The sequence below is a fragment of the Pseudophryne corroboree genome, chromosome 1, assembly GCF_028390025.1.
Source record: "Pseudophryne corroboree isolate aPseCor3 chromosome 1, aPseCor3.hap2, whole genome shotgun sequence".
In the NCBI taxonomy this organism is placed as follows: Eukaryota; Metazoa; Chordata; class Amphibia; order Anura; family Myobatrachidae; genus Pseudophryne; species Pseudophryne corroboree.
The window spans coordinates 495,187,841-495,205,097 of record NC_086444.1 but is presented as its reverse complement, the minus strand read 5'-3'; the positions used below and the strand labels follow the sequence as shown (position 1 = coordinate 495,205,097).

General features: G+C 42.3%; 1 protein-coding gene across 1 annotated transcript in view; it reads left to right on the top strand.

Annotated features, from left to right (window-relative positions):
• The window catches only part of VPS13A (vacuolar protein sorting 13 homolog A), a 747,194-nt gene that overhangs the window by 693,828 nt on the left and 36,109 nt on the right, over positions 1-17,257 (top strand). The window contains exons 65-68 of the mRNA XM_063913834.1: positions 4,506-4,669; positions 7,205-7,250; positions 7,378-7,501; positions 10,898-11,012. Of these exons, the coding sequence (XP_063769904.1) occupies positions 4,506-4,669; positions 7,205-7,250; positions 7,378-7,501; positions 10,898-11,012 (449 nt within the window). The remainder of the gene's footprint in view (positions 1-4,505; positions 4,670-7,204; positions 7,251-7,377; positions 7,502-10,897; positions 11,013-17,257) is intronic.

The following is a 17,257-nucleotide window of genomic DNA, read 5'->3' as shown; positions in this document are numbered from 1 at the left end:
AACCAACCAATGTTATACTCCTAGTGGCAATCTTACCGCATTTTAAATTAGTCTCTGGGGGTCAATATGTGAATTTTTTAGATATAAATTTATGAGACTGATTATAGTCTCATTATTATACTGCACATAGACTATTATAGTCTCATTATTATACTGCACATAGACTATTATAGTCTCATTACAGGTTGAGTATCCCTTATCCAAAATGCTTGGGACCAGAGGTATTTTGGATATCGGATTTTTCCGTATTTTGGAATAATTGCATACCATAATGAGATATCATGGTGATGGGACCTAAATCTAAGCACAGAATGTATTTATGTTACATATACACCTTATACACACAGCCTGAAGGTAATTTTAGCCAATATTTTTTAGAACTTTATGCATTAAACAAAGTGTGTCTACATTCACACAATTCATTTATGTTCCATATACACCTTATACACACAGCCTGAAGTTCATTTAATACAATATGTTTAATAACTTTGTGTATTAAACAAAGTTTGTGTACATTGAGCCATCAAAAAACAAAGGTTTCACTATCTCACTCTCACTCAAACAAGTCCGTATTTCGGAATATTCCGTATTTCGGAATATTTGGATATGGGATACTCAACCTGTATTATATTTCATATAGACTATTGACTACTTACTGTAGAGTATTTAGATCCGTAGTAAGACATAACAGAATTGAATAAATAAGAGACATGATACAGGTAGCGGGCCTTGTTTTTAAAATTCACTTTATTAAATAATCAATTCACTGTATGTGGTTAGTGAAAATTTTGGTGTATCATATTGTCTCATTTCGTGTTTAAACAATCTTAATAAATTTATTAAAAGTAAAATTTTAAATACTTTATGTGTGCCAACAAGGAGCCATTCTTTCTCTTCTTCTTTCTGTATAATATGGTTGTCTCTGGTAACACCCCCGAATATCCAGTAATAAGCAATTGATTCAATGACGGATACTAACCGGTGCTTTCTTTTTCTCCCTTAATTAAAAACTACCAATTATTTAGCTAGTGCAGAGCATATACCATTTCCCCATTCCTTCTACGCTCAACGATAGCTGGAATCCCAGCTAACGGGCTATTCCCACTCGTGGGTGTCCATGACACCCTTAGAGCGGGAACAGAACCTGTGGCGAGTGCAGCGAACCCACAAAGGACTTTGTTGCGCTTGCCCCCCTGCTGGCATGCTGGCAGCCGGGATACTGCCGGGATCCCAGCCGCCCGTCATACCATACCCAACGCAGTTAGAGGGTGTGCTAATCTCAGATTAGAATACTGAAAGAAAGGCGCATTTTTAATAAATGTAATACAAAAATGTCACACATTTTATACATAGTTACAAGATTGTGCCAAGTTTGCACGATGAAACGTTTGACCTTTGAGGGCTAGATAGTGCTCAAATGTAAAAACTTTACAGCTAGCATGGAAGTAACCAGAACTTGCACATAGGAGTTGTTTGTAGTTGGACTGGCCCACAAGGGTACAGGGGAAACCCCCGGTGGGCCCCAATGCCTGGGAGCCCTTCTCCTCTTCTAGCGATCAGGTTCCAGACTGTGCACTTGAATTATACATTATAGATATGTTACATTATACTGGACTATGGTGTATTTTCTACAGTGCATTGCTGTTATTAGTATAGTACGTTATTATGCATACACTAGCAGTATTTACTATATATATTTATCATACACTCTCTAATGGTTAGCCAGACTAATGTGGCAGCTGGCCATACCCCCTCTGGAGACTGGCCACCCCCTAAACTTGGGCCACTACCACTGCATTCATCCAGTGGGCTCTTCACACCCCATTCCGACACTGTATAAGCCAAGTCAGCCTCCCCAGAATATGATTGTGTTGGCTATATTTTGTAAAATGTGCAATTATCTGTTAAATTCTTAGGGGTATATTCAATTGCAGTCGAAAGCTGCCGTCTGTCGGAAAGACGGCAGTTTTCGACTTTTTTAGGTTGGAAGGGGTTCCGACCTATTCAATAGACCCCAGAATTTCCAACAAGTCGGGAATTCCGACTTGTCGGAAAGCACGTGGATCGGCGGAATAGCCGCCGATCCGCGTGCTTCTGTCGGAAACAGGGCCAAATCCGACAGGTTTTGGCCCCATTTCCGACCATCTCAATCCGACTTTTAAAAAAAGTCGGATTGATACGGTTGTGACCGGCAGCTATAGGAGCTGAGAAGAGGAGACAGGGAGAGCAACGGGGAGCGGGACCTCGCTTGCTGGAGGTGGGTGGACGCTGCCTTGAGCGGCGGCGGTGCCCTATCCTCCTGCTATGCTGCTGTAGCCGCTGGGTTCTTGCTCCCTGCTTCACTGCTGTTGCCGCTTGGTTCCTGCTCTCCCCGCTGCTCTCCTCCTCCTCTCAGCTCCTTCATCTCCTCAATCCGACTGTTTTTAAAGTTGGATTGAGATTGTCGGGAATGGCCAAATCCTGTCGGATTTGACCGCTCATTGAATAGGTCGTTATTTGAATATACCTATTAGCTGGGCAATTTTTGTTTGTGTTTTACAACTTTGTTTCAATAAACAGACTAGATTTGAAAAATAAATGTATTATGGTAATAGGGGAGGGCAAAAATCAAATGAACAAATCAGACCTGTAGTCACTGGAAAATGTTTCTTAATATAGAGGTGATCTAATCAATATATATAAATATATTTATTAACAAGACAAAGATCTAATGAGAGTCTTAAGGCCCGTACACACTGGTCGATATATCGGCCGTTCTCTTGAACGGCCGATATATCGCGGGACCGTCGGCCAGTGTGTACGGCCGATACGTCTGTGAACTCCGTCGTTCACAGACGTATCGCGTCGGCCGCGCAGCACAGCCGACGGCCAATATATCTGCCGATATATTGGCGCGTCGCTGTGTGTGTACGGGGCGGTCGTCCGACCGCCCGTACACATGCTGCGGCGGCCGGCGGTGATTGACAGCTGAACTGGGCGGGCGCCCGCCCAGTTCATGACGTCAGTCCCCCGACGGATCGGGCAGTGTGTATGCACAGCACACTGCCCGATCCGTACATAGATATATCTGCAGATCAATTGATCTGCAGATATATCTATTAGTGTGTACCCACCTTTACAATCAGCATAGAAGGGTGTACAGTATGGAATTATGTAACAAGGGGAATGCATTGACTCTTAACTCTACTTGTGACAGGTAAGCCATTAATATTTAATTTAGTTCAGCCACAGAAAAGTGCTATAAACTATAACACACACACACACATATATATATATATGTTGTATATAGATGTATGTAACTTTATAGCTTATAAGTGAGCTATAAAGTTTACATGTTTGGATGATACTGGCTTCACTCCTTTTTGCTGATTAACTTTTAGAAGCCCTGCACTCCTTGTGATCGGACTGATAAGTGGGTGTGGCTAGTCTCATATATATATATATATATATATAGAGAGAGATAGATAGATATAGCTATAGATAGGTATATATTATTACCCTGTGTACTATATTATGCTATATGAATATTGTAGATATACTGGTATATATGTGTCCATTTTTTGCTCACCTTTGCTCTGTAAAAATGCTGGATAGACAAATTAACTTCTAAAACAGTGTTTGCAAGACAAAGAAAAAAGTCAGACAGCAATAACATCAATGAAAAAACAATGCAGCATGGAGAGCAATTGAATATGTCGTGGAGGATAGTTGAAAACCACATGGCATTTGACAAGTGAAGCTTATAGTTTGCTGGCCATGAATGTCTGTTCCCTAAAGTTATGCTGGAAATATTGGAATTCAGTGAGGATTCAACACAAAAACCTCCTTCTACAGTGGCTCCCAGCATACACCTAACACTTTTACCTGTGGTAATTCCTATGAGAGAGGTACATCTTTGCTGGGTTTATAATTAATTCATAATAATTATAATGAATTGCTCTCCAGTCTTTTTTTTTTTTTTTTTTAATTTAAGCAATATTTGCATGCTTTTTATTGAATACATTTAATGCTTTTTCATATTACTCAACCTCACCCCCAGAGGTGTAGCCATGGCACCCGAGCACATGCATTCTGTGGCACCACCCCCACCCACATCCTAACATTTTTCTAGTATTGGTCCAAGCAATAAAAATGGTACTTGTAGCACTTGCCAACAAGCAGTGCTATTATATGCCTTAATCTGTGGGTTTTTAACTAACTTTTATGAATTATGCATTTACTGTATTGCTATAATTATGTTTATATCATTACATTTGTGAATGCTTTTACCAGACAATCTTTTCAAACTTGAATTGAATCATTCAATAGACATAAGCACTGCTATATGTTTTTATATGTGTTTTCATTACATCCAGCCCTATATGTATAATACTGTAATTTGTGGTAACATTGTAGTATTCTTAGAACGTGTACTGTTTCTCTTATTGATCTCTCTTTGGAAAAATTCGACTTATGCTACTCTATAGTTTCTGAGCTTCATTTTAAATATGAGATTATTTTCCTAGGTGGTTTAGCTGGAGCAGCATCCCGGATCACAAGTGCAATGGCCAAAGGTGTGGCGGCTATAACCATGGATGAAGAGTATCAACAGAAGAGGAGAGAAGCCATGAACAAACAGCCAAGTGGTATCAAGGAAGGTCTTACACGTGGAGGAAAAGGCCTCGTGTCTGTAAGGAACATTTTGGAATGTGTGTCTGTGAGGATGACTGTTCCCTTTTTAATATTAATCTTGTGCTAGTTAATTTCTTATTGATGAGCAGCATACATTCCATAGTGATAACACCAATTTGGCGTCAGGAAATTTTACTTGGAGCTGTGGTCAGATTTTCTTTGTACACCAGACTTACCTGTCCTTAAACCTACAGGACACTGCAATCAACACATTATAGCCAGAATATGACTGGCAATAGTAAACAATAGCTGGACATTGTATTCACCTGTGTCACAAATATGAATACTATCTCAACATCTGTATGACCAAAATGATAATTATACCAGTGCTTGCTGCATAATATTTTAGGAGTTTGGATGCTTTGTATTAATATAACAATATTTATTAAAAATAATTAAGACTATATAATTATAACGCAATACATGATATAGGTGCCAGCAGTCTCTTACTGTAGCAATCAAATTTGCCGATGTATGGTCTGGAGGGATCACCCACAAGGTAGCCAAACACTGCAGGATTTAGTCCAAAGTAGAGTGTAACAGTCCAAGGTAAGTCCAAAATAATTGGAGTTTTATAGCATCTTTTATAGCAACTGATGATAATAATCATTATATTTTAACATCTAATACATGGAGACAGAAAGAGATGGCCAGACTATTACTGTATGTAATTATTATATTATTGGACACTTTGTGTATTATAATCACAATTAAGCCACAGGTGCAATGCATTATGCCACGATCAACCAGGTATTTATATGGAATCCTAGATCATTGTCTCATGAAGCTGTGTGCCCATAACCCAGCGAAACGCGTTAAGCCCTCATATTGCTGCCACATGTCTCCTGGACTATTTATTCTGGACTTACTTTGGACTGTTACACTCTATTGTGGACTAAAACCTGCAGTGTTTGGCTACCGTGTGGATCATCCCGCAAGCAATTCAATTGCTAGGAGACTGCTTAAATAGGATCCAGTAAACCCTGCTGCTTCTTGTGGACACTAATGGACCTCATTTGCATAGGGTCCTAATCCAGTATATGGTAATAATACAGGAGGTACACCAGTGGCATTTTGAACTTATGCTTTTATATTAACAATATATGTGACACCTATAGCATTTATTGCTTTATCATTGTATTGTCGTAATTATTTTTTTATAAATATTCTTATATTAATTCAAACAGTCTAAACTCTTAAGATTTAATGCAGCAAGCGCTGATATAAAACCTTATTATTTTCCTTTAGTATATCTATTTAGGGGTGTGAAAAATCCCTTACCGGCTGCTATTGACAGCGCACCGGCTTCTGTTTATATATTCTGTATGAGCAAGGACTACGTTTACTTCCTTATCCTACAGGGGGAGCATAGATATAGCTGCTGTGACTTACAGTATGCTATAGCCAAAGAAAGTATGCCACGGAAAGTCTATTTAGCTTAAACCATCAATATACATACATGGCCATATCTCTTCTTAGCTTATGTATATGACAGTGAAAGTATAATAAGGACAGTAATGGAAGCAGGAAATCAGAGACTGGTCATTAAATAATGGAAAGTGCAAGGTTCCCCAGTAACAGAGTGATGGTGCCTGTCAAATTGATGTAGCAAGATTGTTGTGTCAAACACACATCTACAGTATATGTTTTTCATTTTATGTCTGGAGTGTTTTTTTCTTAAGTATGCAAGAAAACTTTTCTCTATTACAATGATTACTTTGTCATTGCCTTTCATGATAAGGATTCTTGTTTCTCATGTGAAACCACTGTGATGCGTCACTGATACATTTACACAGCAATGTTGGTTGACTACGTATAGCAAGTGTGCTCCAAAAATAGTTTTGTATTTTTTCTTGCAAGTAAACTTTTGCTTAAGTAAAGATAGAGCCTGTCGGCAGGGAGAAGTGGGTGCACTTACTCCACCCAAAAAGTATTCATCTGCATACCGGAGGGGAAATAACCTTGTTAGTAACTGCCATGTCAGTAAGTACCACAGTTTACTGGAGAGCCAAGAATGTTTACAAGAAAAAAAAGGTTTATTATTAAAATGGATAAATTGTAACTACAAGATATTGGTGAATATAATCATAGAAAAACATGCTTGTAAAGGTGCGATGTGTGCTTATGATTTTGACTATATAGTCAAAATCTTATGAAAAGTTAGCACATATCGCACCATGTGTATACAGCTTGTAATGCAGAAGCATGCTCCCGCAGGGTCGGTATTGCAAGGAAAAATAGACTGTGCAAGCAAGGCAATTGTGACTATATTGTGTACAATCTAGTTTCTAGTATCGTCAAAATTGTACATAGCCAAAATGGCACCGTGTCTACAGTCAATATCCGTGGTTCTGGGATCTGGGGAGTTCAAGGGAAATCACAAAGTCAGATTCGGCCTTTAGACATAATCGCACCTTTAGTAAGACCTTTTAGGCCGTCACCTGTCTCACGTTTACTTTAATGTCTATCACTTGTGGATGACGTGTCAGCACCATTCTGTGAGTGTGAATCACTATATCTCTTCTTTCTCCAGGGCTTTGTCAGTGGTATAACTGGGATTGTTACAAAGCCAATTAAAGGTACAGTGACTTATTCTGCTGATGTGACAGAGTGTGTGTGTGTGTGTGTGTGTGTGTGTGTGTGTGTGTGTGTGTGTGTGTGTGCGTGCGTGCCATGGTTTCTAACATCATACAATATATTTGGTAGGAGCTCAGAAAGAAGGAGCAACTGGATTTTTTAAAGGCATTGGCAAAGGATTAGTGGGAGCTGTCACAAGGCCAACTGGAGGCATCATAGACATGGCCAGCAGCACGTTTCAGGGCATCAAGAGGTAAAGTAGCTGTATGCAGTGTTTTCTATATTCAGTGTGTGCTAGGTGCATGCTTGTTTGTACTTTTATTGTAACTAGTTGCTCAGGTGAATAAGATTTTGAATATGAATGGTACAAGTACTCGCCCTGTGGTGCAGGTGGGTACAAGTACTCGCCCTGTGGTGCAGGTGCAGGGGTTTAATGTATGTACAGTTGTTGTGCTGCACCAGACATAGGGGGTTATTCAGAGATGGACGCAGACGGGTGAAAAATCGCTAATGGCAGATTTTGGTCAGTCAGCATAGCGGCCGCAGTGCGCGTGCGTGACTGATCATAATGTGATCCAGTCCCGGAAGGATGCGATCGCATTATGATTGACAGGCGGTGGGCATTCGGGGGTGGTGATGCAGCGTTGGGGGGTGAAGTAGGAAACGCAGGCTTGTCATGGCCGTTTTCGGGGCAACGCGATGATGTCGCCTGCATTTCCTGTGATTGGAAACATGTCGGCAGTGCGCCTGCATATGCAGCAAGGCTGCGCAGGCAGATGTCAACCTCTGTTTCCCGTATCTGCTATGCGATCGCAATGTAATTGCACTCGCAACGCAGGGCGGCCCCAGCATGTTATTTGATCCTTAGCAGTTTTTGCAAATTTAGCAAAAAAACTTCAAAGGACTCTTAATAACCCCCCATAACTGTATACACCCTAAAGCACTATAGAAACATAGTCGCGTTTGATAGTCCACAGGTCTGATAGGGGACATGCTGGTCCCTGAACCACGTGAATAAAGGTGCTGCCTAAAGGATTAACCTTACCTCCCCCCACAACGCACACCTTATCAAATCTTATTTTTATACCAAGTGGGGTTCTTCTGTAAAAGAGCAAATCCGATTTATGCACATCTCTTCTTTTATTTCACACGACACCTACTGCAAGGTATCCCCTGACATCCCTTAGCACTCCCATAAGCATACACACACGCACAGGAGCGTATCAACCCCTTGGCCAGGATGGCACTCGGAAGTGGCACTGGCTGAGGTGTGATCCCGTCTGTCCATGCAATCTGTGGCCAGGGAGTAGAATCACATAGTCCTGTTTGACAGGACTCTCCCGTAGCTGTGCCTCTGTTCTTCCCCTCCCTTAATTTAGCGGTTGCAGAAGTGCCGGTGAGCAGGTTTAATTTGCACAGTGTCATTGTTAAATGGGCAGTGAGATGAGTATGTACTCCTTCCCGGGCCAGGGGCCACACAGACACACGCTGTAAGTGAGGGGTCCCTGTATGAGCCCTTATACGAGGGTATAGAGGATCGATTTCCAGGCATCCCCTACTCTCACTGCAGAGTGAATATTGGGGTAAGGGGGGGATACCTGGCATGCGGCATTACCCTCCATTCTCAATCTATCCAACAATCTGCAGATCCACCATCATCAGCTATACTTTCACTTTTATTTTCCTGGTACCCCAACTGCCTCATATTACCCCTGTGCCTCCTATAATGCCACCAGCCCCTCCTGTTTCCATGTATTACACCTCTCCTCAACCTGTTATATTTACCGCATGTATCACACCCCTCCTCCACTTATATTTACCCCCAGCACTTCCTGTCCTTGTGTATGACACCCCTCCTCCTCTTATTTTCACACCCAGCACCTCCTGTCCCCGTGTATCACACCTGTCCTCCTCTTTTTCTTTTTTACCCCCAGCACCTCCTGTCCCCAAGTATCACACCCCTCTTCCCCTTATATTTACACCCAACACCTCCTGACACCCCTCCTCCTCTTTATTTACCCCCAGCACCTCTTTTCCCTGTGTATCATACCCCTCCACCTCTTATGTTTACCCCCAGCACCTCCCGCCCCACTGTATCACCCCCCCCCCACCACCACCACCACCTCTTATATTTCTTATACTAGGTGGGGGGCGCCAATCCCCTACTTTGCAAGAAGTACTCAGGCCCCTAGATATACCACTGTACATGCACACCTACAAGCACAGAGTGGTACACGTACCTTACCCACCGAGATGTAGTTACAATCCCGGCGGTCGGGATCCCGGCAGTCAGCATACCGACTCCAGAATCCCAGCTGCCAGAATGCCGGCAGGGGGCCGTGGGCTATTCCCACTCGAGGGTATCCACGACACCCATAGAGAGGGAATTGAACCTGTGGCGATCGCAGCGAGCCATCGGTCCTGCAGTGTGGCAAGCCTGCAAGGGGCTTTGTTGCGCTCACCCCCCTGCCGGCATCCCGGCATCGGTATGCTGACCGCCGGTCAACCATAGCCAACACTACCTACCTTCCCCTCAGGGTGAACACTAATTCAGGTAAGCAATGTAGCAAAGCAATGAGGAAGGCAAGTCAGATGCTTGGCTGCATTGGGAGAGGAATCAGCAGCAGAAAGAAAGAAGTAATAATGCCACTGTATAGGTCATTGGTACGGCCTCATCTAGAATACTGTGTTCAATTCTGGAGGCCATATCTTCAGAAGGATATTACTACATTAGAGACTGTACAAAGAAAGGCAACTAAAATGGTGCATGGCCTACATCACAAAACATACACAGAAAGACTAAGAAATCTCAATATGTATAGTTTGGAGAAGGGAAGGGAGGGAGGGACATGATAGAAACTTTCAAATATATCAAGGGTTTCAACACAGTCCAGGAGGGAAACATTCTCCAAATGAAGAGAAGCAAAAGGATACGAGGACATGCACTGAGACTGGAGGGGGAGGGGGGGGGGGGGGAGGGGTTCAGGGGAAATTTGAGGAAACATTACCTCACAGAAAGGATAGTGGATAAGTGGAATAGCCTCCCATCAGGGGTGGTAGAGGCTAGGTCAGTAGAACAATTTAAACATGCATGGGATAGACATAAAGATATCCTTACTAAGGAATAAGGATCAAATAAGGTTTGAGATAAAAGTATGGTAAAAATAGGGGCAGACTAGATGGGCCAAGTGGTTCTTATCTGCCGTCACATTCTGTGTTTCTATCTATATTTATATCTATAAAATAGAAGTAGAGTAATCCTACAGTACTGATATACACCGCTATAAATCCCCTACACACACACACACACATTACTGCATGATGCCATCATACATACCGAGCACCTTACTAGCGCAGTTACTACCTGAGATTTTGAGCAGAACACCATAGACTTGTACCTGCCAGCCTTCTCCTATTAAAAACATCCTAAAGAGATTGGTGATGATAAAGTAATGATCTTTGTGTGTAGTAACATTTGTAATTATTTTCCTTTTAAACATTCATTCAAACTGGTTTTCTCATTCTTTATTAATGATATTACAGCTGTGTACAGTTTTTTTTACAGCTTCAGAGGTCAGGAACTTGTGCGACATATACCCTCCAATCAACTCAGTGGAGAGCTAATCTTTCTTTTGATTTTTTTTCACAGCGCTACAGTCACTTCAGAGGAGGTGGAGAGCCTGCGCCCTCCACGATTTATACATGAAGATGGAGTAATACGGCCGTACAACTTGAGAGAAGGCGCCGGCAGCCAAATGCTACAGGTGATGGCAACGGAGTTATAAAGTCCATAATCCTAAGAAGTAGATAAAACGCTCTAGAGTACACTGGTTTATAAATCTAAGTACAAAATGTAAAGTATAAATGTAGAGTCAAAAAAAATTGATAATCCAAAATGTTTATTTGTTTATAACGCGCTATGTTAGGAATTGTTGATCTCCAATATAAAGGGGAAATTTTAGAACATACAGAAGTGGTGTCTTTAAAAAATATATTTTTGGGTCATCGAGTGGATAGTACAAGCCTACACTAAACTACAGGAGGCGACTGATTGGCCTGTAATCTATTCATTTATGTCCTAACTAACAGATTTGTCCTCATACTGTACATCTGTACTGCAGTCATGCCAGACAGCCTCACTCTGTGTGCCAGCTCCTGTGAGACTCTGCTAGCGCCAGGCGCATCTTAGTCACAACATGATGAGGCTAGGACACCCTGGAGACTGTGCGGATTAATTTGATATATAATATATATGTGTGTGTGTGTTTATATATATATATATATATATATATATATATATATTTACAGTTCCATGTCCATATGATCAAACGAGGCAGCACTCCATCGGACGGGTTTTTAATGCTCAATTGCCAACGTTTCAAGGCCTTTTCGTCAGGGCGTGATAGATAGATAGATAGATAGATAGATAGATAGATAGATAGATAGATAGATGTATTTATGACACTTCTATATCTGTGTGTGCCTGATTCTCTAAATCTGTATGTGCAATGGCCGCAGCATTTTCCATGACAATTTCCGTACTCTGTATACAGACTCAGTCTCACACATATATAGCAGTGTTACATACCAAATGAATCAGCACAGTCTCCTTGTGCGTCCTAGTCGCACCGTGTTACAACTAAAACACATTTTCGGCAAAATTCACTTGCACCAAGCATCTCATGTTGCATGACGTATTGAGGCTAGATGTGTGAGGACACATCTGTACATTTCCAACCCATTTCACTAACACTGCTACACCGTATTCTAAAAGTTGTACTTAATCTATTTTAAAGTTTTAAGTATTTTGTTACAATTTTTTACAACTTTTTTAATGTTTGATACCAGTAAAGAAATAAAATTAAACCTGTTTTGCAACCTTTTCTGTCTGAGTAAAACATTATTGTAGGTTAATAGGGAGGAAACATTGTACCGTTCTTCTTTTAACTTGAACAACTGGGTGGTGTCAGTCTATTGACCCGGCATGCTGAGCGTCCCCCGCATGTTAGTGTGAAGGGTTGCTTTTTTGCACAACTACAACCCATGCTGAATTAGGCCCTTAATCAGCTCATACAAATCTTATTAATACATGGTGTAGCTAATGTCTGCAACCGCTATATGTAGGTGATGAGTACATTTCGTTATGGGAGAATACTGTTTTCTAAGCTGTTGTGTTTATTTCAGAACTGTACTAAATGTAGTGAAAGCACCACTCAATTTGAATTATTTATGTCTTTTTACTGATTGTTTATATGCATTTTTTTTTCTATTTCCTGCCAAAGGACAAGTGACAAGCTAAAATACAATGGTTAGACCATACTTATGTAATTGGTTATGTAAATCAGGTACTTACTTAAATGAACAGTTGTATGATAAATGATAAGGCATGTTACATACATGCCCAAATGCCTAGTTATATGTCTGACTATGGGTGTGGTATAATAGATCCACAATGTTATGGTCGACAGATATAAAAGGTCGACAGAGGTTAAGGTCAACAGGGTCAAATGGTCAACACAAACATAGTCGATGCATTTTTTGGGCCAAATCTTCTATAGTTAATGTTCTGTGACCACCATCGTTTCACTCGCCGCGCTTCGGGCAAGGTTACTATTCCCAATAGATGTCAACGTGGATAGTAAATCAAGCAAATGTGAAAAACCCAAAAAGAATGTGTCAACCATTCTCATGCCAACCTTTTGTACCTGTTGACCTTGAGCACTGTCGACATTTAATCTGTTGACCTTTTGTATCTGTCGACCTAATGCATGTCTACCATATGGTGTCGACCTATTGACTGTTGATCTGTACATTGTCGATCTATCATCCGGATACCACAGTCTATAGCTGTCTCATGTTGAGTACTGTAGAGGCTGCCTTCAGCAATTGTGTGACCATGTTGGTGTTGATACAAATGACTGAAACCAGCATTGTGTAATCAAAGTGAAGCTCTGTCTGTGGCAGTACTCTGAGCAGATCAGTAAAACGTGGGCAAATAAACCAATTCAATTCACAGCATTTGGCTGTGTATTACTCAGAAAGTGTCATTAATAGAATACTCCTGAGCAAGTAAGCCCATGCTTAAATTAGGTTTTAAAGTAATATCAGCCAAGTGGTTGCCAGACTAACTAGCTGATGTTACTTTACGCTACAGCAAACATGTAGATCCAAGCTGCATCCAGATTTATAACCGCCACTGTATGATATAGGATGTGTGGAGAACTGTCGGCAATTTAGGCTGCACTTTGGTCTTATCCATTTATGGGAGTATCCTACTTGCAGTTCACTGGGGATCAGGTGTCTCTCTGTGGCCAGGGTGGTAGTTAGAATTTAGAACTTGGTTTGAGGCCTAATTGTGGCCAATACAACTAAATAAGTCATAGGTCAGCTATGTGTGGAAATTGCGTAGTGTGGGAAAGTAGATGAAGGTAAACTGGGAGCAAGCAAGGCGTGTGAAAGTAAGATATGATGAGCTTGTCAGTGTACAGAGGGCAGAGCAGAGGACGATGTCACACTGTTTCAAGCAAGTTAAACAGATTTAAAATAAATAAAAGGGAATTGGCAGTGAGGAGCAGAAAGAGGAATATACATTTTGGATTGGGAAAAATGTTACCTGGCCAGAGTCTCACAAGTCCCTAGGCAAAGGAGTATATGGAGGAGGTTCCTATCTGAACGCAGCTTTGTGTTAATTACATAATGTGTCTTGGACTTGCCACTTTATTAAGTTATTATGTTTATCATACTATTATTGCTGTGAAAGGCAATTTGCTTGTCTGTTAGAAAAAGTCCCCTGAAAACACAGTGTACATCACAAAACTGCAGTATGTAATAATAGCAGATACTGACCGTAATGCATTTTGTATCTATCTTTGAATGTACTCATTATTCATGGCCAGTGCATTTTGTTTTTTACCTGTTATTTTACCATATATCCTCTATTCATGTTTCATAGGGGTATATGCAATAGCGGGCGAATCGCGGCATTAGATCCGCCTCTGTGTGATTCGCCCGCTATCGCCAGCCGCAGCCCTGTCGCCGGGACGCTGGTTTCACTATATTCAATGAAAAAACGATTCGCCCCTCCCGCAGGCGGATCCAGGCCAATCGGCGAGCAGTGGGCGTAGTGAATTCGCCTTCCTGCCCAATGGCTGGAACGGTAAAATCAGGGAAAAAAATGGCGTGAGGTCCCCCCTCCAAAGCATAACCAGCCTCGGGCTCATCGAGCTGGTCCTGGTTCTAAAAATGCAGGGGAAAAATCGGGCAGGGATCCCCCGTATTTTTAAAACCAGCACCGGGCTCTGCGCCTGATGCTGGTGCCAAAAATACGGGGGACAAAACGAGTAGGGGTCCCCCGTATTTTTAACACCAGCATCGGGCTCCACTAGCTGGACAGATAATGCCACAGCCGGGGGTCACTTTTATGCCGTGCCCTGCGGCCGTGGCATTAAATATCCAACTAGTCACCCCTGGCCGGGGTACCCTGGGGGAGTGGGGACCCCTTCAATCAAGGGGTCCCCCCCCCCCAGCCACCCAAGGGCCAGGGGTGAAGCCCGAGGCTGTCCCCCCCCATCCAATGGGCTGCGGATGGGAGGGCTGATAGCCTTTGTTGTAAAAAAAAGATATTGTTTTTTCCATTAGTACTACAAGTCCCAGCAAGCCTCCCCCGCAAGCTGGTACTTGGAGAACCACAAGTACCAGCATGCGGGAGAAAAACGGGCCCGCTGGTACCTGTAGTACTACTGAAAAAAAAATACCCAAATAAAAACAGGACACACACACCTTGATAGTAAAACTTTATTTCATACGTCGACACACACATACTTACCTATGTTGACACGCCGACTGCAACGATCTCCGACGATCCGAGGGTACCTGTCAAAAAATTATACTCACCTTCCAGCGTCCGTCCAGAGGTCCAGGTCCAGTGGTAAATCCACGTACTTGGCAAAATAAAAAACGATCAGCGAGCCATACGTACTAGAAAGGAGTGTAATGTTTTCACATTACACTACTTTCTCCCGAATGCCGGGACATCACGTGACTCCTGTCACTGACGTCCCTTCAGCCAATCAGGAAGCGCTACTTCCGTGGCGCTCAGCTGATTGGCTGGACGCCGTCTGTATTCTGACAGCGCCTTGCAAAGCCGCTCCATTACTTTCAATGGTGGGAACTTAGCGGCTAGCGGTGGGGTCACCCGCCGGTCACCGCTGACCGGCGGGTGACCTCACCGCTAGCCGCTAAGTTCCCACCATTGAATATAATGGAGCGGCTTTGCAAGGCGCTGTCACAGCGATCAGCCAATCAGGTGAGCGCAACGAATTTGCGCTTCCTGATTGGCTTAGAGACCTGTCAGTGACAACTGTCACTGTCAGATCTTAATCGTGGAAAGGTGACCCATGTGTCAACATGGGACACCTTTCAGTCCGTTATGGAGCGGGTAAATGCGCTTTCTTTTTTTGCCAAGTACGTGGATTTATCTCTGGAGCCTGTTGAGGTGAGTATATTGATCTTTTATTTTCAGGTACCTTGGGATTCTACATGGAGAAGAGGACCGATGTCGGCGTGTGAACATAGGTAAGTATGTGTGTGTCGGCAGTGTGTAATAAAGTTTTACTGTCGACGGTGTCTGTGTCCTGTTTTTATTTGGGTATTTTTTTTTCAGTAGTACTACAGGTACCAGCGGGCCCGTTTTTCTCCCGCATGCTGGTACTTGTGGTTCTCCAAGTACCAGCTTGCGGGGGAGGCTTGCTGGGACTTGTAGTACTAATGGAAAAAACAATATCTTTTTTTTACAACAAAGGCTATCAGCCCTCCCATCCGCAGCCCATTGGATGGGGGGGGACAGCCTCGGGCTTCACCCCTGGCCCTTGGGTGGCTGGGGGGGGGGGACCCCTTGATTGAAGGGGTCCCCACTCCCCCAGGGTACCCCGGCCAGGGGTGACTAGTTGGATATTTGATGCCACGGCCGCAGGGCACTGTATAAAAGTGACCCCCGGCTGTGGCATTATCTGTCCAGCTAGTGGAGCCCGATGCTGGTGTTAAAAATACGGGGGACCCCTACTCGTTTTGTCCCCCGTATTTTTGGCACCAGCATCAGGCGCAGAGCCCGGTGCTGGTTTTAAAAATACGGGGGATCCCTGCCCGATTTTTCCCCTGCATTTTTAGAACCAGGACCAGCTCAATGAGCCCGAGGCTGGTTATGCTTTGGAGGGGGGACCCCACGCCATTTTTTTTTTCTGATTTTACGTTCCAGCAATAAAAAAAAAAAATATTATTTTAAAAAATATATAAATAATATTTGTGCCTCCCCCAAAAAAAAAAAAAAAACCTAATCCCTTCTAATATAAATAGATCTACTATTCCCACAAAAAAAAACATGTTTAAATTTTTTTTATTGGTTTTCACCCTCCAAAGTGTGGCGGAAGGAAAATCGCGAATTTGCTGTCTAAAAGCACTGCAGGCGAATTTCCAAACTTGCATTGAATATGCTGGAGGCGAATTGCAGCATCTGTACCATTGCAGAAAAGGCGAATTCGGAAAAACGCGAATTGAAAAAAGGCGAATTTTGACGGGCCGTTTTTTTGCGAAAAATGACTGCACTGCATAGGCGAATTGATTTTTGGAGGCGAAAACGGCCCGGAATTCGCCTTTTTTGCCGATTCGCCCGCTATTGCATATACCCCATAGTCTTCTAAGCATCCATTGTTGTCCATAAAGTTAGTATTTATGCGTATGCTCAGATTATTTTCTTTTTTGTCGTTTTTTTATTTAACTTCTGTTTTAAAAATAAATTCCTTATTTGAAACCATTTGAATTTGTTATTGTTTTCTTGGAAGTTCTTTGTATGCCTTTTTTTTTTTATTCCATAAAATAAGCAAAGATACTAAATGGCATGTTTTGGTTTTTTTCTTATAGTGCGCTTTTGTTTCTATTGTCTTATGTGCAGATAATCCTTATACATTTGTGTCCCCATTTTTAATGCAGACATTGATGAACTTGAAATGTTTAT